The following is a 20,870-nucleotide window of genomic DNA, read 5'->3' on the forward strand; positions in this document are numbered from 1 at the left end:
CACCATAGCAAATAAATATGCTGTTAAAGCTACACATTAGAGTTACCTACATGTGACAAGAAATGCTCAATTTTTTTATTCATGATGTATGTTCACTAGACAAGTTTCACATCTTCAACAATTTTCTCCTATTCATACTGTCAAGGGACATAATACCTCAATGATTAAAGTTAGAATGTGTACTCGTGGAAGAGTTGAGATTTGTACATCAAATGGATACATAAATTACATCATACAAACACGGCTGTTACATAATACTCCCTACAGGAGAGAATCGAAATATGACGGCTAGATTACGAGTCATTTCAATAGCAAAACAGAGACTATATCCCTCATTATGTCTGGTAAAATACATTGAATGAGGAAAAGACCTCAGGATGCCAATTCAACACGAACGATAGCACTGAGCATTCTTGCCTTTGCTCTCTCAAGCTTTCACAGTCTTTTCACAAGTCTGTAGGTTTGACCCCATAACCAACTGTGTATAAACCAATTGAATAAACAACCAAATGTATCATTCTATAAAGAAGTATCATGTTAACATTGTGCAGGATTAAGGCTAGAGACCTAATACATATCTGGACCGGGTCTCTCAGTTGTACCCACTGTCACGCTTCCACATGCTCCAAAAATCAAACACAAAGAAATCGGAAAGAAATAAAAGAAAACCCTACAAAGCTGAAACTTTCGTATGATCATCTGTGAAAAACAGAGATAATGATCAAATTCTGGCCAGATGCGCTTGCACACATTTCTTTTACTACAGCAGGGCAACTCTTTCAATTACATAACTGGTTTGCTGTTGGATCAGACAAAAAAATCTAGGGTGAAGTTTGAAATTATCTATGGGGAAGTAACGGCTGAAAAATAAAGTCTAAAACATTTGTGAGCCTCTCCATAACTGCCCCCACCAACCCTCGTCTCGTGCCCCTTCTTCCCCATCATCCCCCCTGGCACTTGACATACCCATGATCCCGAACTTTGCAAAACGGAAGCAATATTTCCTGAATGACATCCAGCTATTCCAGTTCAAGACTGTTGACATCTGCACAAATCTTGGACAGAGTGGCAAAGACAAGGGTTTCATTAGGGTTCAAACATTTGCCGCTAGCGAAAGAAGCACATTTTAACATCATGTCAACTGAGCTGGTACCAGAACTCACGTCAGACATTCTTCATCATCACTGACTCTTGATTTATCTGGATTTATCATCCATCAAAGTAGTGCTGTTTCAAATGTCCAAAGATGGAAGATTTGCTTTACTACACACAGTACTAGTGACGGTATACGGCTCCAGAGCTTTAAAAGGACACAAAAGCAATATTTCAGTATCTCATACAATTGTACACTTTACACTACAGACAACACCAGCAAAATCACAAGTATAGGAACAACAATGAGAAAACTGAAGACTACATACTTGCAGATAAAACTTTTCTTTTCTTTTGTGTGTGTGTGTGTGTGTGTGTTTATTAGTTGTTGTTTTTTTTTTTCTCCTCTCCAATGCAAAGCTTTTTAAATCCTGGCATGCACAATATCATTATCGTTGGTGGTGTCTGTGAGCCTGTGAAGAGATTAATATGCTTTATGTTGAACCTATTGTATGGAAACCAACCTTGCCTTAAACCTGTTGAGGACGAACTGATCGTGCCATAACATGCATTTCAAATAGACACCTGCCCAAGTATTCTTGGGACTCGTCCTCTACGAGTTAAGAAAGCAAGCTCTTGCATAAAGTTTTTTTTTTTCTTTCAAATTTCACTTGATTGCAAAATCCTCAGAGGTTGCACTTCATTTGTGACTGAAGAGACAATTCAAGGGCAACACTGCATCACCACATTGCTTTTCAAGCTGCATCAATACGTCACAGCAGACAACATACACGCACATACACAGTCATGCTATCACACTTCACAAGTAAAGAAAAGGCGAAGAAATTTCGCTTTGCCAGTTGCCCCAATACCTCCACAGACAACTGCTTTGGCTCTTCCGTCGCACATCTTTCGTACAGTCACCAGCCTGAGATTCCTCGGGCATCATACACCCTTGAGAGGTTAAAGGTGCCATCACACTTATAAACGTTTTATACACACAAAAGCATAACATTCTATATTATGATGCAGATTAGAGTTGTGTCAGTGAACAAATTACATCACAGGCTGATTAAAATCACATTTATGCTAGACAGAGCGGCAGCCGCTGCACGTTATCTTTTTTACCTCATTCACACAGAGGAGTCAAGTGGAACGTTCCACATCTCATGGTCGTGACAAGAACATACAACTTGTAGACAGGGCACACACACAAACATTTTGACAGAGCACTTTCTTTCGTTGGCGGATGGAAGACGCAACACTGATTTCAGATCACATGGTACTATAAAACTTTCCTCGACTACTGCCCCCTTTGCTGGCTCCGATCTTGCTTCCAAGCTTGTTGAGTGGATGCGAGGGTCCATGCAGTCGTTTACTCTGCGATGGATGTGCCGACGTCACACTGTCCTTGTCTGACTCGCTCTTCCGCGACACCTTCTTTGCTTCCGTCGGAGCATGGAGCGATGAGTCGCCCTCAAGCTGGCTGGTAAAGAGTCTAACGTGATCCAGGTTCAGCTGCACTAAAGGTTCGTCCCCTCCGGACTGATGTGCATCTGAGCCTTGGGCCCCGGTCTCTGGTACAGGAGTTTCATGGTGTGTGGCCGCCTCCTTGGCAGGGTGCATCCATCGTGGTGTTTGCTTGTCGCTGCCATTTGTTGATCGTTGCTTTGCCACCTTCTCGTTGGACATCTTGGCGATGGACGCGCAGCGTTTGAGCTCCAACTTCTTGACTCGGTCAGAGACTTTTACAACTCCTCCAGACTCCCCTGAAATGATTGGCACAAAATCAAAGGATGTGATATACATAGGAATGACACCAATCTCTCTATCAGTAATCAATAGAAGTCTTGCAGCTGGTAGATTAGGTTCAGAAAGAGCAATAAAGCCCTATGGTTTGGGTCATATAATAATAGTAAGGTGAGGTTTATCAAGACCATCTTGGAAATTCAAAAAGCAAATTCTCATAAATTGATAATACACAATTATTCATCATTACAAATGAACAGCTGAGAATTTGTTTTCAGGACAGTTCCTAATCAAAATACTGTAAAAAGCTGAATTTTTTGCAGTGTGAAAATCTGTATTTTGATGATGATGATGATTCACAGCATTTGCATGGCGTTACGTACAAGTGTATATATCTCTTAAGAAATCATTTAAAGGCGCAGTTTCCCAATCAAGACAATGGCTTCAAGCTCCCTACCTTGATCAGAATCTCCGGAGCCATCTGGATCTGGGCACACCTCTGTGTCCGCTGCGGGCGACGTCAGCTGGATCTTCTCCAGGTCTTTGATCTTCCTGACCTCGTCCGGCGTGAGCTTCTCGTCCTCGCTGCCGATTCGGAAGGACGCCCTCTTGGTTGGACTCGTGGAGGCTGCGATGCGGAATCCAGGTTTGACCGATATGGGATGAGGAAAGCGAAGAAAGTCACTATTACAAGACGTCTTTGCCGTGCATAGATAACATACACAATGTAGAGACACCAGACTGATAACTGCCAACATTAACGTCTGTTAAGGTCAATGAGGTTTGTGTTGTTGGATAAGGGTATTTCAGACATCTGATTTCTTTATTCTGATTAGGCGCATACATTTTGTAAGTTGTAATTTTAAGGTGTCACAAGCAGTGAGTCAAGTGAAATATTTGAGATTACAATTTCAGACATACGCTGCTTAGCAAACTTACATGAACTACCCTTACACTCTCACAGCACAAACACCACATTATCGTCCAAGAAGTTTCATCAAATTATCTTGTCATGTTATCATAATGAGCCTTGAAGTTGTTTTGCTTTATGTACTGTCTACTTGGATATAGGTAATGATGAAGAATGCAGATCAAAAATTTTGTGGTGAGCTTACCCATATCCATCTTTTCCTCGAACTCCATCGTGTGGCGTCGCACATCCCCAACTTTCCATGTGCTTCCCTCGTCAGGGTACGCGACCTCAAGGACTTCCCCAGTAGCAGCATCTGCATCCTGCCCATCTCCTGTCTGGCATTCATCGGTGTGCTCAGCATCTGCAGTCTCCTTCTCTTCGCAAGATTCTTGCTCTTCCTCCGGTTTTTCCTGGGCATCCTGTCTGCCAGCAGCTGCTTCCACTTTTGACTGCTGCTGCTGCTGCTGCCCTGTCTTTTGCTCAAATTCTCTCTTGTGGCGGCTGACGATCCCCATGGAGAGCTGTATCTCTTCGCCCGACGTTGTGTACAATGTCGCCGTGTCGGTGGTGTCGGCCTGACTCACCTCACCCGTGTCCATGGCAGCACTCTCTTCCCCTCTGTCTTCTAAATTGCAACTTTCCCCGTTCACACGCTGGACAGAATGTCCATTGCCCGTTCCTTGGTGCCCTTCAATTCCTATCCCTTCCTCGGAAGTGCTGGGAGGGATTTGACAAGAGTCCGCTGTCTCTTTCTCGTTGTGCCCTGTCTCTTCGGATGAGGCCAGCTCATCCTTTTGGGACACATCATGTGTTGACTCTTCCTTCTCTTCCTTTGCCTCATTTTCATCTTCACCCTTGGCATCCTCTCCAAACTTCATGGGCGCAGCTGACGTAGGACTCCCCTCCCTCATCTTGCCTTCAATCTCCTCCTTCTGTCGTTGTACAGTGCCAGGGTTCCAGGGGATGGCCTCCCTCTGGTACGCCCCAATCATCGAGTCCTCCATCCCTTCATCACCATCCCCTCCCTCACTCTCGCTCCTTGAGGGTTCCATCGCACCCATCACGCTGCTCTCAATCTCAGTGACTTTGGATCTCACGCTTATCTTCTGGTACTTCTCTGCCGACCCTTCCTCCGAGCCATCGAATGAGAGTTCGTTCGCACTGTTGTTGTTCGTGTTCAGGACAACATCCTCTGAGCCGGAGCCTTCGGCATTGCCTGTTTCGTCCTCTGCTGACAGTACTGTTGATGGTGTCCCTGATGTGGGGTCTTCTGATTGCTTGGCGAGGGTAAGGAAAGGCACTTCACCAGGGGCCAGAGTTCCCTCTTTTTGCTGCTTCACAATGGAACTTGGTCTGGTGGTCAGTACTGGAATCCTGATTTCGCTACACTCATCATCCCCCTCATTCTCCTTGTCGTCATCATCATCGCCACCGGTGGTAAACCCTCCTGCACCAAGATGGGTAGGGTCTGGCCCGATGGTGAAAGAGGCTCCACTGGCGGCACCCTCTGGCGAGTCCAGGGTCTGCTTATTGTCCCTGGTACACCACGACTTGTTCCTGATGAGGCCACGGCCAGCGTCGTCCGGAGTGGATGGTTCTGAGGGCCTATCTTGAGCGAGGTTCTCAGCAGACCCACTGCGGCTTAGGGAGCTGTCGGACTTGCTACGGAACATCTTGCGCCTATTGCGGCTGCAAAGAGAATACAACACCAATTCTGAATTCTTAAAATTGTTACCCTACCCTCCACAGTACCCATGCACGGTAACACCCATCCTCAAGGGTGTGATATCAAATGTCAAGGCTAAGTTCTGTCAAAGATGTTATATCAATTATTATATTAAATGTGAATGCAACTGAAGTAAAGATGAGACGTGGCATAACAGCATTACCAGCACAATAGCACTTGCAGCATATGAGAGAACAGAAAAGACAGACACAAACTGGGACAATATGATGAATTAATAGAGACAGGAGATGGCAGTACCACTCTGTCTGCTCTTTGCAGCAGTGCTGTTAGGAATAGGCAATGATCTTAGACGACAGAGGAAATGAATGAGCAGCATTTACAGTCAATTACCAGCAGTTATACAGAAACAGACTTGTTCATGAGTGCAAAGAAATCTTCTAGAGGTGTAAATCTCAACATGAATGTTGCATTGTTGGGCATTGTCAACAATGCAGGTATTTTCTTGTTCCTGACTCTTCTGTATTGTGCACCATGCTTGATTTAATACAACACCTACCCAGAGTACCATCTCTACTGTTACCCCTAGCACTTCCACAGGAGCATGACTCCATCATAACCCTAGGGATGCCAAGTTTAACCATTCTTTACACCCTTGGGGCAAGACAACGATGACGCTGGTTCCTCCAGACACGACTGGGGACCGAGCACTCACCTGGCCAACAGGATACCCTCGTAGATCTGGAGCTGCTTCATGAAGGACTTGTTCGGTCTGATGATGGGACGTCGCTCGTCAACATGTCGCAGCGCCTCCTCCAGCGTCATCTCATACTCCTTCATGGCGTAGGCGATGACCTGACAGTGTGATAGTTGCAGGGGTGAGAGGGTTAAGAGCAGCACATGTTAAAAGGTAAAACACAGCTCTCTGAAGGGTTCAAAATTCATCTTTCACCATTTGGAATTTGCTCGCAGTATATCACAAGGATCTACCAAGAACTCGTCTGGCTGATGCGATTTGCCAGGAGACAATGAGCTGTTTGCCAGGAGACAATGGAGTACAGTCTGGCCTCAATTGTACAGACGTTGATTAAACCAGATCTCTCTGTTATCCGGACGCCGTCTGGTCGACATTTTTAAAATGTTTTCATGCACTTTTAGTGCCAAATATCACTCAAAACAAACATATGTTTAACTATTATTGTGCAAATACACGGCGGGACATATTCCAATCATTGCAGCAGACTCAACCCTACAAACCTGCAGCTGAAAGATTAGTTAAGTAATGATTGTTTGTTTATAGACCAACCTGGGAGTAAAATAGACCCATAGAAATGAATATAAAACAATCAACACTTTGCTTTTGAGGCAAAGATTATAGAGATTTATAGCAACCGTCAGTATTTGAGACACTTTTAGCAGCAGCGTTATTGAAAATACAGACAGCTGTTAGGTATTAAGGGAGCGATATGTACTGTCATTTGTTGAAAGCCTGTTGCTGTATTTGAGCAGACATGTATCTCTCTTATTCGGCCAAACTGCTTATCCCGGACGCCCGCCAGTCCTGACGTGGCCGATATGTTAGGTTGAACGGTATTTTCAGATCAAAAGTATGAAATATTATAGATTGGAGTACCCAACCTTTATTCCGGGAGCACCTTCCCATTCAGCAGTGGTTAGTTAGTACAACATTATGTGATTATCAATCATGCTCTAGCAGCAGTATTTCCAAACAAGCTGGATGCCATTCACTCTCCCTCGGACAATAGACGGATACTGCTATGGCCCAATTTGAAATTAGCTATAAAACATTATGTAGCAACCACAACTGGATATATTCTCAGACTGGAATGCCATTGGCGTATGTGTACCTTTTTTTATTAATAATTAGCATTTTTGTTGGTGCACAACTGAAATTGTGTTATCGCAGCCTTATTTCACATATTTTCACTTTTCTAAAGGAAAGGATGAAGGGTCATGATAACTGCACCTACAGATAGTGTTTGATATCAAAGTAGCACTTTATATGACTGATTAGAATACCGGTAGTCAATGTCTTAACTCGTAACACTTACTGTTGAGGCCGACCTGCTGATGCCCATCTTGCAATGTACAAGTGCTTTGGATCCCGCCTCTCTGTTGTTTATGGATGAAAACAAAGCAAAAATACGATGAAATATAATGTGACCCTTTGTTTCTGACTGCATTCATTACCTTCCTTGAACATTCCTGGCAGCTTTTTCAAGATATTCTCCAAATACTCAATGAACAGTGCTGCCTTAACCCTAACTAGGCCGGGCTATTTAGGTAGTTGATAGAGCCGGGGGGGGGGGTGGGGGGGGGCCTCCCAGGCCCCCCTCCAGATCTCGGCCGACGACCGCGCGATCACGACGAAAATTGGCACATACATTGCCTATGATGTAATCTGAAATACTATGAAGTTATTTTTAAAAAAAATCATCGTTTATGCTAAATTATGCTAATTTATGCATGATGATGCATAAAATCAGACTTTTTGGTATAAATCACAAAATAAAGCTCAAAACAGGCACATTTTTTGTGTAAATATTCTTTTTAGTGTCCTTAGCAAATGTAATAAAAAAAATTGTGATATCAGAACAAATTCTCAAGTATTTTATTGTTTTTTTGAATTTCTTATGTATTTCTCTGTTTTTCAACTTTATGTTTTTCATTGTTTTTTCGATGAAATTTGTCCGCGACATCGCTCCGAACAAGAAAATATGTTATTCATTGATTTTAATCAATAAAACACCAAAATAATCATGCTTTTATGAAATTTGCCTGTAAGCACAGTTTGCATTGAAATTGTACACGAATTAACGTTTTTGAGCAATTTTTGGTCTGACATGCATGTACATATTTATGCGTAACTTCGGAACCGCGCACCCGGGCGTCACAAATTTAGTGTCAAAAGATGCGGGAGACTCGAAAGAAAAAAGTCATGAAACGTCGCGGCGATAGCTTTTTGCGATTGCGATACATTGCGCGGAACGTCGAGGGGGGGCCTCGGAGGCCCCCCCCCCCCCCCCCCCCCCCCCGGCCTAGTTAGGGTTAATGCTCTGACATGTCACCACAACACTATAAACAGAAAAGACTCTGGTGTCCCCATCCACTGGACACTCTGACATTCTTACTCCTATCGGTCTGATGACATCAGTCAGTCCATGTCTTTACTTTTCAGTGTCAGCAGGGTTTGAGCTGTGTTTGACCCAAGTACATCAACAACATTCCCTGAAGACTACTTTTAACTCCTGCAATATTTCAAGGCATGGTGGGACCAAATTAAACGAATCATTCCCCCCCCCCCCCCCCCCGGGGGGGGGGGGACTGTTGCTGTTGTTGTTGTTGTTTTCCTGGTTGGTTCATTTGTTGTTTCAATTTTCAAGCTTGGTCTTTTGGAAAAATCAACAACAACAACTAAAGAAACAGATTTTTGTTCATTAGCATGAAACATATTCTTATTCGCCTTTTTTTCTTTTTTTTTTCCTTTTTTTTTTAAATTCCTTGTTTTCTTGAGAGATGCTCGAATACTCACTTAGCCTTGGCCAGGAAGCGGTTTGTGGTATCCCAGTGTCGTAGGAGGTCTTCCACCTCCATGTCATAGAGACGGATGTTACAATACTGGAAGCGGTCCGGGAAGAAGTTGTCGCACTCTTTGGTAATGTTGAGGATATAGCCCACTCTGTGATATTAAGAAGAAAGAGGAACAAATGATATGGTGATGATGGTGGTGGGGGTAGTGGTGGTGGTGATGATGATGATGATGATGGTGATGATGATGATGATGTATCATGATGATGATGGTGGTGATGGTGATGATAGTGACGATGATGATGATGATGATGGTGATGATGATGATGATGATGATGTATTATGATGATGATGGTGGTGATGGTGATGATAGTGACAATGATGATGATGATGATGATGGTGATGATGGTGATGATGATGATGATGTATCATGATGATGATGGTGGTGATGGTGATGATAGTGACGATGATGATGATGATGGTGACGATGATGATGATGATGATGTATTATGATGATGATGGTGGTGATGTTTGTGACGATGATGATGATGATGATGGTAATGAAGATGATGGTGATGATGACGGTGATGATGGTGATGATGACAATGAAGATGATGATGATGATGATGATGATGCAAGAAAACAAGAAAGCAAAAATTAAGACACACAGTTGGAACAAAAATAGAGATAACAACGTCTTATTGAAAGGACTTTTCCTCTACAGGGCCTTGCAGCTATCATTACTCAAAGACCAGGTACCCGTTTGCTTTGTGAGGAGAGGGACACCAACTGGGTTATACATCTTGTCCAGAGTGGAGCACACAGGGAAGGGTTCAGATGTCCTGTTTTAACCCATTGAGGGCAAGCTGATTTTGCTACAACACGTATTTCCCATAGACACTTGCCGGAGTATACTCGGGACTTGTCCTCAACGGGTTAAAAGTCAAGCGACTCATTTGCTCCATTGGCGTTCTCAATGAAAAACAACCGACCGTACACTCAAGAAATAGAACATGTGTAGCAAAGGCAATGAATGCCAATAGACAGTATACACACTGTTTTGTGGCCCATCCTCAACCAAACTATCTATTCCAACCCTGTTGCTCAGATGCTGTAATAAGAATGCAAATTAAAAGAAGGTAATACGAATATGTGATCCGCTACAACAAAAGGATCCGAAAGTCGGGGGTGGTCAATTTTCTGAAAATGACACAATATTATTCTCTTACTCTTACGCTTTAATTTCATATATAACACGACTCATAGAAGTACTAGGTTGCAGAGATATCGATGATTTTAGGAAAGCTTGTCGGGTGGTCTTGGAAATCAGCATTTTGAGAAAACTGCCTTCAAAGTTTTCCTTCCGACACAATCGTGATCAAGGGGAGGTAAGTTTATAGTTTTCACCTCTTGACAATAAAAGGTTTGCTCCTAGTAATCTCCGCAATGTTCATTCAAGCTTAGCACCAGTGGTCTACGCACGACCACTCAGTAACCAGGGTGCCACGCACTGACCAATAAGATCACTCCCTCGTTGCTCGGGGCAGAGTCTATCTGCGGCACTAAATCCAATTCTTTAGACACGGCACTAAATCCATATCTTCAGCCACATTTCTGTCCCATTGAATGGTCGACAATTCTTGCCTTTCCTTGTAATAGATCATTTAGCTTCAAAATTTCAGCAGATGATAGACGAAACATTAGACCACAAAATTATGCAACAAGAGACCCGCGGGTCTAGCGCTCACCTGAGTATCGCAAGTTCACCTTTCACGCAGTCACTAATCTAAATTATTCACAGCTCTACCAAAATTTGACGAGGCATTCTCAAGTGGAAGATGAAAATGTACAATAAGGGCCCAATTTTTTCAAGATTCCTTAATTTGGGGGAATTGGGGCCCCCTGGGGCCCTCTGGGTGGGGCATGGTGCCCAGTTTGATAAATTGAGATCCTGACCACCTAGGGATGCTACCTGCCAAGTTTGACAAAAATCCATCATGAGGTTTTCAGGAAGAAGATGAAAATGTACAATTCAGGCCCCCATTTGGACCCTTCCAACCACCCCCCTCCCCCTACCCCCAAGAGGGGCACCCCTGGATCTCCTATGAACAAACTTGAAACTACAGTCATTAATGTACTCACTCATAGTATTATCTCAGCTCTATAACTTCTGATTCTAGAGAAGATTTTTAAAGATTCCTTCATTTGGGGGGTTTGGGCCCCCTGGGGGCCCCCTGGGCGGGGCATGGTGCCCATTTTAACAAATTGAGATCCTAACCCCCTAGGAATGCTACCTGCCAAGTTTGGTGAAAATGGGTCATGGGGTTCTCAAGAAGAAGATAAAAATGTACAATTTAGGCCCCATTAGGACCCCTCCTCACCCCCACCCCCCCCCCCCCCCCCCCCCCCGGGTCCCAAGGGGGGCACCCCTGATTCTGCCATGAACAAACTTGAAACTACAGTCATCAATGTGCTAACTCATAGTATTAACCTAGCTCTATCACTTCTGGTTCTAGAGAAGAAGGTTTTTGCGGATTCCTTAATTTTGGGGGGTTTGGGCCCCCTGGGGGCCCCCTGGGTGGGTCATGGTGCCCATTTTAATAAATGGAGTTCCTAACCCCCTAGGGATGCTACCTGCCAAGTTTGGTGAAAATGGGTCATGGAGTTCTCAAGAAGAAGATGAAAATGTACAATTTAGGCCCCATTAGAACCCTTCCCCACCCCCCTCCCCTGGGTCCCAAGGGGGGCACCCCTGATTCTGCCATGAACAAACTTGAAACTACAGTCATCAATGTACTAACTCATAGTATTAACTTCGCTCTATCACTTCTGGTTCTAGAGAAGAAGATTTTTACAGATTCCTTAATTTTGGGGGGTTTGGGCCCCCCTGGGGGCCCCCTGGGTGGGGCATGGTGCCCATTTTAACAAATTGAGTTCCTAACTCCCTAGGGATGCTACCTGCCAAGTTTGATGAAAATCGGTCATGGGGTTTTCAAGAAGAAGATGAAAATGTAAAAAGTTTACGCACGACGCACGACGGACGACGGACGACGCACGACGGACGACGGACGACGCACGACGCACGACGCACGACGCACGACGCACGACGCACGACGGACGCCGGACGAAGGGCGATCGCAATAGCTCACTTGAGCCTTTGGCTCAGGTGAGCTAAAAAGCAGACAATCGCTGGTTTTGACTGATTTTGATGATCTGGCTTCAAACTCGATTTTCTCGGCTTTAAAGCCGTCAGCAACTTTTGGATCCTTTTGTTGTGGCAGGTCACATATGTTGTCACTACATAATATATCAACTAAAGTGTTTAGAATAGAGTGGATCTATATAAAAAGCTAAATGATGCAAGAGTGATACATTACACAGTGATCTCAATTATGATATTTTGGAAGAAACAACACACAACATGAATTATATGCAGGTGATAAAAGAAAATAAAAATAGTGATAACTGTCAAGAAAAAAGTAAGGAAAATAAACGCATGATGTAAACCAATTCTATGACACTCAATGAAGAAACACGAACTGAAGCGTGAATAAGAAAATAAGATGCACATTTTAACTCACCCATTTGCTTCTAACTCCTCCAGATTTGAAGCATTCCACTCTGAGCCCTGCAAAATCAAAGGAACAGTCAAACCACTGTCCGCTGCCTGTTTCTGTATTTACTCTGACTGAATGCAACTGGGCTTTAAAAAAATATAGTGATACACAAGTGGCTACTGAGCAATGTAGTGTTCACTCTTCTATTCAAATTAAAATCTGTGTGACCTTTAAGGAAGAAAAATTATACAATTTGATACTACAGGGAATACAATGACATTATACATAAGAGTTCATATTCTTCCTCTATGCTTTCTCTCTCTCTCTCTCTCTCTCTCTCTCTCTCTCTCTCTCTCTCTAGAAAAACAAACAAACAAACAAACACACAACACCCATCCTGAAACATTCCCAATATTGCACAGCATGCCACCTAGAGGAAATATCAAATAAAATGTGAATGATGCTTTACGCTTATTGGTTTACACCATTACCGTTTAGTCTCAGTTGAAGACAAATATTGCACAATACAAACACAGACAAAAGGATATACATGTACATGTTTGACCAAAAATTCATCAAACAGAAGAATGGAACACTGTTTGGAACCAAGATTTAAAATTTTGAAAAAAAAACCCAACAACGCTTTATAGATGACACATACCTGTAACAGAGGCATCAAGAGGACACAGAGTAATGTACACAAGATTTAGAAAGTGACAAAAAACAAGATAAAACAAACGATGTCAAACTACTTACAAGGTAAATGTGGTCAAAGATTTGTGATGCTGAGTCCAGCTGGCCGTAAATGGTGATGATCTGTTTGTCTATGAACTTTCGGTATTCCGTTAAGTCCTTGTCAATTTCTTTTTCCAGCTGTTGTCTGAGCTATTGGCCAAAAAAAAAGGGGAAAAAAAAGAGAAAAAAAGAAAATCACATTCAAGACAAGGTATGCAAGTATGTTGAAGGACTTTTTTTTTGGGGGGGGGGGAGGAGAGGAGGCAAAGAAAAAACAGAAAAGCAAAAGGAATACTAAAGATGGGCCATCCCTTTTGCATTCCTTCCCAAATAGTACAGAACATGATTTATTTCACCAGAATGACAAGACTATTGTAAAGCTATTTATAATATTTCTGTGATATTTGAAGGTTGTTATAGCTGTTAAAATTCAAATAATGCACCAAACGCTCACCGTAACATATTCTGTGTACTATAGCGTAAGCACAGCTGCATACATTAATCCTCCTGTGGTTGTAATATGATACTTATACTTCGAACAAAAGATATGCATGTTAAAGCTGTCAGAAAAGAAGAAGTCACTAGCTTCTCTTACTTTGTTATCGATGGCAAGTAACAACACACCACTTTACATGAATTACATGTGCAACAAAGTGCATCACACATGTCTGTAAAACTAGACTAGTAGTTCAGATTTGTAATTTTTTCATAGTACTAAAAAATTATTCAAATCTGAACGGTCACTTTAACTAAACAAATAAAGACCCTCTTGAGTTAAAAATTTACAGGTTTCCAAATAGTGCTTTCTTCAATACCTAAGTGTTCTTCCCAATATTTCAAAAAATTTGTATGCAAAAGGGATTGGCCGTCTTTAAATCAACAAACAGAACAGTGGAGCATTTATAGGCATGAAATAAGTTACATGTAAATACCATAATTTGCTGTGCAATGTTGTGTATGGGGTGTAGAGAACAGATTATGATACAAATGTGAAAAACATGAATTACGATTACTTGATCAAATCGCCTGGACGGCAAAAATTTGCATGCAAAAGGGATTGGCTGTCTTTCAGCACAGAAGCACAAAAGATCGAGAAATGTCAGTATGGCAACTGGTACATATGTATGCCTCCAATATGTAGTGTCATTCTCTCAACAGGTCAACAGTACAGCCAGCTCATGTGACATAACAGTTTCATGATTAGCAAATAATCACTGTCTAGTAATATGCATGTAAACACCAATTTGAATTACAATACTTTGAGACACTTTCCAGCCATGGAAATGTATTAATTTATGACGGAAAGACGGACAACTCCACGAACATAACGCCTCTGGTAACACTTTGTGCAGGAAGCATAAAAATAGGAATATCTCATTGCACAGTTTGAGTGCCCTTTACACACTTTGGCTGTCAGTGACTACTTTGTACACATAATCATTCTGGATATTAAATTCCAGTTTCTGTTTTTATTCATCCATCATTATTGAAAGTGGCATTGGGAGACAATACCAGGATCATTCTCACGCAAAGGTCTGAATTTCTATCGGGAGGAAAACACTGGACTCCACAGGCCAACATCATTGTAACGTGTAAATGATAATGCTTACAAAACCAATGCTGATTGATAACAAAGATCTAATTCATCCACGAACCAAATCATTAATTAGAACCACACTGAAACCCATGCAGACATCATGAGGGCAAATGTTGGAGTTGGGTTCACACAGTTTTGCTTTCGAATGAAACCGAATAGATTTCTTGGCCTAGACATGCACTTTATATTTCCCTCCTATTTGTCGCTGTTCAATTCAGGAAATACCAAAGTGCAGAAATGATGGCAGTAGACATATCAAATTCGTCATTGCCTTGTTGCGCATGAAGGACCTTGATAATCTAAAGATGTGCCCTCAGCATGATTAACGATGACCATGTGTTATTTGTTACCCATGCACACGTTTATTGCTTGCTGGATATAAATGTCATTGAACTGAAGTGAACTAAATGCTATAGATTGAACTTTTCACTAGTCATGAGAAATTAAGGCTTGCTTGCAATGTTTGTTTTTCACTTGTTTTTTTTTATCTGCCAGATGATATATATGGTTTGAACTATCTTTTTTTCTTCTTTTCTGCTTTACATTAGAGTGCAAAAACATATACCTGAATCACCCCCCCCACCCCTTGATGTGCCCCCAGTGACCCACACCACTACCTACCATCTTGCAAGTGATGACTTCCAGGTCGGAGTGGATCATGACTTCCTTCAGCTTCACGAAGATGAAGCGCCTGATCAGCTCATCCTCCGTCGGGCAATATCGACCGCTACAAAATAAGTCATGATCGACAGTCATAAGTACTGTAAATTTGTAATCAGGGGGGCATTTCATGAAGCATTTTGTCCGACAAAGTCGTCGGACAAATTTGCTCTCAGTCAATCATATGCAAAGATTTCAGTAGCTTGTAACAGTTTGTAAGAAAAATATCCGACCAAAAAGCATCATGAAACGCCCCCCAGGTGCGAAAATGTTGGCAGCTGGTTCACATAATCTGCGACAAAGGTTTCTCTCTCAAAGATGTTCGCTTAAAGGAACACTGAACATTTCTATTCAATAACGTAATCATGCTTGTACTCAGTTTGCAGCACTTATTTCAAAAGCTATTCAGGATGTACTTTCATCAGGATGTATTTGTCTTGTCAGTGTTATTGGATCAACAGATAGCATATAGCCCTAGTCATCATCATCATCATGAGCATTCATCAACCCATCTCCTTTCATCATCTTCTTTACTACTATTGTTGTTATCATCATCATCATCATCATCATCATCATCATCATCATCATCATCCTCATCATCCTCATCATCATCATGTTTGTTATAAATCATATCTGGACACACAATTTATGTGTACATGCACATCGTAGTTCTTCTTGATAATGCAATAATCATGATTATCATAATCAATCTGATCAGCAAGTTTATCTTAATCATTTATTAATACATAATATATTCATACACAGGGTTCTATATTAGCGATGGCCCAGTGGCCTGGGGCCACTGAAAATTGATGTATTGCCACCAAATTTCAGGAAAAAAGTTATTTTTTGTTAGGTCTGATTGGGCAAATAAGATTCAAAATAGATTGTTAGGTTTGCTTTTATATTTGGCCACTACATATCTCTTTCTGGCCACCAAAATGACAGATTCAAAGATTTTGTTGTGGCCCAAAGACTCCATCAGAGAACTAGAAATGTCGCTATGGCGACTGGTATGCCTCCGCCATAATGCATGATTCTCCTAATAGGTCTAAATAGTACATATGGACAATGTGTGGTTACATTTTCACAAAATTGGCAAAATGTTAAAATGAAAAGTTTGTCACAAATGTGTTGAATGCTCACCTTCCTTGACCTAGGTTTAATTGGATGAATAGGAGAGCATGTATTTGGCATTTATGGACTTTAAGTTGACTTTGACCCATTCATACGTATTATGTGCATCCTACAGGATCAGATAGGGCCTACACTTGGCAGCTCTATGAACCGATACCCCCATCCCCCATCTTCCCCCTCCCTAATCCCCGTAGGGCTACTCACTCTCTGTAGTAGATATATTTAATCTCGTCCCGCTGAGGCGAGACGTTGTCCGGCAGGTAGGCCCACTCCGTCAGGCAGTGGTACGGGGACTGGATGCTGCTCTCGTAGAAGCCGATCCACGTCATGTGCAGCCCGCCCTTGAAGTAGTTGTGCTTGCGCGCCACGTCGCAGGCCTTGTTCAGGGCCTGCAGGGCTGACCTGATACATACATAATACACAAATATATCACAGAAGTGCACACTTTATATGTAATATTTGTAATTAAATACTGCAAATGTCCATATTTTTGCGTGATTAATTCTAGATTTTAAATACGTATTCATGGCTTGTAATTCATGGTGCTCAATTGTCAATCCATTTAAGATGTGCAAAGAAAATTGTGAAGAAATTTTTGTGGGTTTCAGAATTCGCACTAGCCAGAAGTAGCAGGAAATATGCAAAAATTAATGTACCACAAAAATGTTTGCGTTTACAGTACCTGAAGTGTGTATGTAAATACAATGTATGTATGTACTTTCCAAAACCACATACGTGTACATTTGAATTTCAAACACGCATATATTGTATGTTCCTTCTGTAAACTGACCTGGCATATACTGAACAGGAGATGACTTCACACAACTCATGTGTTCGACTCTTCACGCCAAATATTCCTCTAATTGCATGATTTGATTCAGTTGTACTTCAATCACAGGTAACAATTTTGAGGCAGTGATACATGAGAACATCATGTAACGTTCATGGGGAGCATGAAACGTATTTGATATCTGGCTGTCACTTATTTTTACCATCCACTGGATTGCAGTGGAGTTGATATAAACAGGGCAATCCATTACCCGACTTCAAATCCTGTTCAGGAAAGGTGAAAGTTAACCCGTCAAAGACTAGTCCCTGGGTATACTCTGGCAGGTATCTACGGAAAATACCTGCTATGGCATAGTCAGCTCATCCTCAACGGGTTAAAAGTGTGCTGATTTAATGGAACATATCTAAACATTCTAGTCAAATTATCATCCAACTTTTAATGAGGAAATACTGAAGAAATGTCAGCACTGTCATTGCCATCATCATCACCATAATCATGACAAATCATAATCATCACCTGATCACCATCACCATCATCACCATCACCATCAATCACCACCATCATCATGACCATCAATATCGTCACTATCTCATCATCATCATCATCATCACCACCACCATTCATCCCCATCATCATCATCATCACCATCAATCACCACCATCATCATCACCATCAACATCATCACTATCTCATCATCATCATCATCATCATCATCATCACCATCATCACCATCATCACCATCATCACCATCATCACCATCAATCACCACCATCAACATCGTCACTATCTCATCATCATCATTATCACCACCACCATTCATCCCCATCATCATCATCATCACCATCAATCACCACCATCATCATCACCACCAACATCGTCACTATCTCATCATCATAATCCTCACCACCACCATTCATCCCCATCATCATCATCATCACCATGCAATCACCACCATCATCATCACCATCAACATCGTCACTATCTCATCATCATAATCCTCACCACCACCACTCATCCCCATCATTTTCATCATCACCATCAATCACCACCATCATCATCACCATCAACATCGTCACTATCTCATCACCATCATCATCATCATCGACACTATCTCATCACCATCATCATCATCACCATCATCACCATCATCACCATCATCACCATCACCACCACCATTCATCCCCATAATCATCATCACCACAATCAACAACATCACCACCACCACCATCATCACCACTTACCACATGGCCTGAATAGAGATGGGTTTGAAGATGTTGACCCGGTCACCAGTCGTCACGGTGAAGCCCCCGTCCCCGCCCATGTGGATACCGGTGTCGGCCCAGATGGGAAGGACCAGTCCAACAGTGGCCTGGTCCCCACCCAGGATGTCCACCCCAAGGATGATGGTCTCCTCTGTGTTCTGGTGGGGGTCCAAGCAGGACACCAGGACCATGTAGCGGATGGCGCGGTCAACCGAGGTCTCCAACCGCACCGCCTGGTTACAAGCAATCCAAAGTCAAGACGATTGATAGAATTTGGGGATGAACTACACGTTAAAGATGTTTCTCTCTCTCGTTTTCTTTTTTTTTTAATGTGGCTCATAACAAGAAATAGAAAAGACGGTATGAAATGATCCTTCTCAATTCATGGCAAATATTTTACTGTCATCTTCAACTACATCTTCTATGCTAATTCTGCTATAGCATATTCATTCATGTGTATCAAATTATTGATAAAGAAATTGAAGCTAAATGCTGAAATGAGACATTTTGAAATTGTCGCATCTAACACATTTCTGTGGTAGCGTTACTTTGATCGGAGGAAATCTTGGCAGTGTTTCTCCTTAAGAACCACATCCATACGTCCATCTTTCATTGTTTGCAACATCATGAGATAAGTTTTTCTGTCGCTGACGCTTACCATTTTGATCGTGTCCTGCGTCCTCAGGAGCCAAAATATACATTGTAGATGATTCTGTAATTCTCCAACCACTGAAAGGAAGAAAGAAATTTATTCCATTCAATGTGGCAAAATGAGATACTTCTGCGCAGAACTAGAATGCGAATTGTCCGTATCAGCAGACAAAGAGTTGTATAGGGCAGAAATTTGATTTCTACTACATGTACAACCTTCCAGGGCAAGCTGGTGCAATGGAGTAACTCTATCAGATGATGCTCTAGACTGCTGCCAAATGATAAACATATACATTGTATATTGTAAGTGGGGTGACAAGGCCTTATATCTCACATTTTTGTGAAAATCACTTTTTGGATTGATTGTCAGATAATCACTTAAACAATGTCCTGTCCAAACCCTAGTTGTCTAAACCCCCCCCCCCCCCAAAAAAAAAAAAAAAAAAAAAAAAACATAAAAATGAAGCCAAAGCAGTACATCAAAGCAAAAGGTGATCCCGTTTGTTATCGTGCTTTAGCTGCTATTTCTTTTTCTTTCTTACTTTTTTTTTACTGTCGTGAACATTTTGCTATTTTTGAGATAAAAGAGGTTTAGTCGCCCCAACAGCGACATATGTATCACAACCTGTTACAGGCACAAAGACAACAGAATACCACAGGTTTACAACTTCCTCTTCAATCTCTCTCTCTTTCTCTCTCACATACAGTGATCCATTTGTCACACCAAAATCACATGCAGCACAACAAAATCAAAACTAGACTCATGCAGAAAAAGACTCTGTAATATTCAATTCACTGCCAATCCCTGCTATCAGTATCAAAGCAGTTCTACACCTCCTTCCTTCAGTCAGTCTGTCTGTGTCTGTCTGCCTGTCTGTCTGTATGTTTCTTTCCCTCTCTCTCCTGATCTCTCCCAATTTTCTCACACCTCTAATCAAAGGTTAGGGGGGGGGGGGGTTGGTGGACAGGCAGAGCAGCCAATGTTTAGAAAACGTCTGGAGAACACCTCTCTTCATGAAATCTATTAGAATGTATGACAAAGAGCTATACGACGAAGGCCCATGCCCACATAGCCTCTGGTGAAATTTTCACTGTAGATCTGGGAGGATATGTAAGTCTGGGGTGAGTCTGAGGTCATATACAATGGGAAGGGGGTGGCGGGGTGGGGTAGGGGTAGGGGAACGATCTTGCACCCTTCATTCACACCATAGGCCTGCTGTATCCACATCCCTGCACAATGACGATGCTCCATGTGACAAATCAGAAACATTGATGCTCTGTCCCCCCCCCCCCTCCCTCCACAAAGAAATACCAGGGTAGGCATTAACTAAAAACCACAGAACAGACTGTTTAAACAGTCATCCTTCACAACATCCACGCTGTTAACATTATATTGCCGGTAACCATCACAGAGGAGTGCTAATTTGAGACAGGTATGTTCGAAAAAAAAAAGGAGACAAGTTTTCCACTCTTCTCCCTTCCAACTTTCCCACA

At 42.1% G+C, this 20,870-nt stretch overlaps 1 protein-coding gene across 1 annotated transcript in view; it reads right to left on the bottom strand.

The window, feature by feature from the left end:
* Positions 1-2,296: 2,296 nt before the first annotated feature.
* LOC139742721 (uncharacterized) overlaps positions 2,297-20,870 on the bottom strand; it is a 101,101-nt gene continuing 82,527 nt past the window's right edge. The window contains exons 4-15 of the mRNA XM_071653244.1: positions 19,384-19,454; positions 18,705-18,958; positions 16,878-17,075; positions 15,498-15,603; positions 13,301-13,429; positions 12,569-12,615; positions 8,992-9,138; positions 7,511-7,571; positions 6,154-6,293; positions 3,957-5,443; positions 3,299-3,469; positions 2,297-2,861 (exon numbers count right to left, since the gene is read on the bottom strand). Coding sequence (XP_071509345.1) covers positions 2,368-2,861; positions 3,299-3,469; positions 3,957-5,443; positions 6,154-6,293; positions 7,511-7,571; positions 8,992-9,138; positions 12,569-12,615; positions 13,301-13,429; positions 15,498-15,603; positions 16,878-17,075; positions 18,705-18,958; positions 19,384-19,454 — 3,305 coding nt within the window. The 3' untranslated portion in view covers positions 2,297-2,367. The remainder of the gene's footprint in view (positions 2,862-3,298; positions 3,470-3,956; positions 5,444-6,153; positions 6,294-7,510; positions 7,572-8,991; positions 9,139-12,568; positions 12,616-13,300; positions 13,430-15,497; positions 15,604-16,877; positions 17,076-18,704; positions 18,959-19,383; positions 19,455-20,870) is intronic.

Source organism: Diadema antillarum, unplaced genomic scaffold (assembly GCF_040938485.1).
Source record: "Diadema antillarum isolate AM-2024a unplaced genomic scaffold, OU_Dant_1.0 seq00001017_RagTag, whole genome shotgun sequence".
Taxonomy (NCBI): Eukaryota; Metazoa; Echinodermata; class Echinoidea; order Diadematoida; family Diadematidae; genus Diadema; species Diadema antillarum.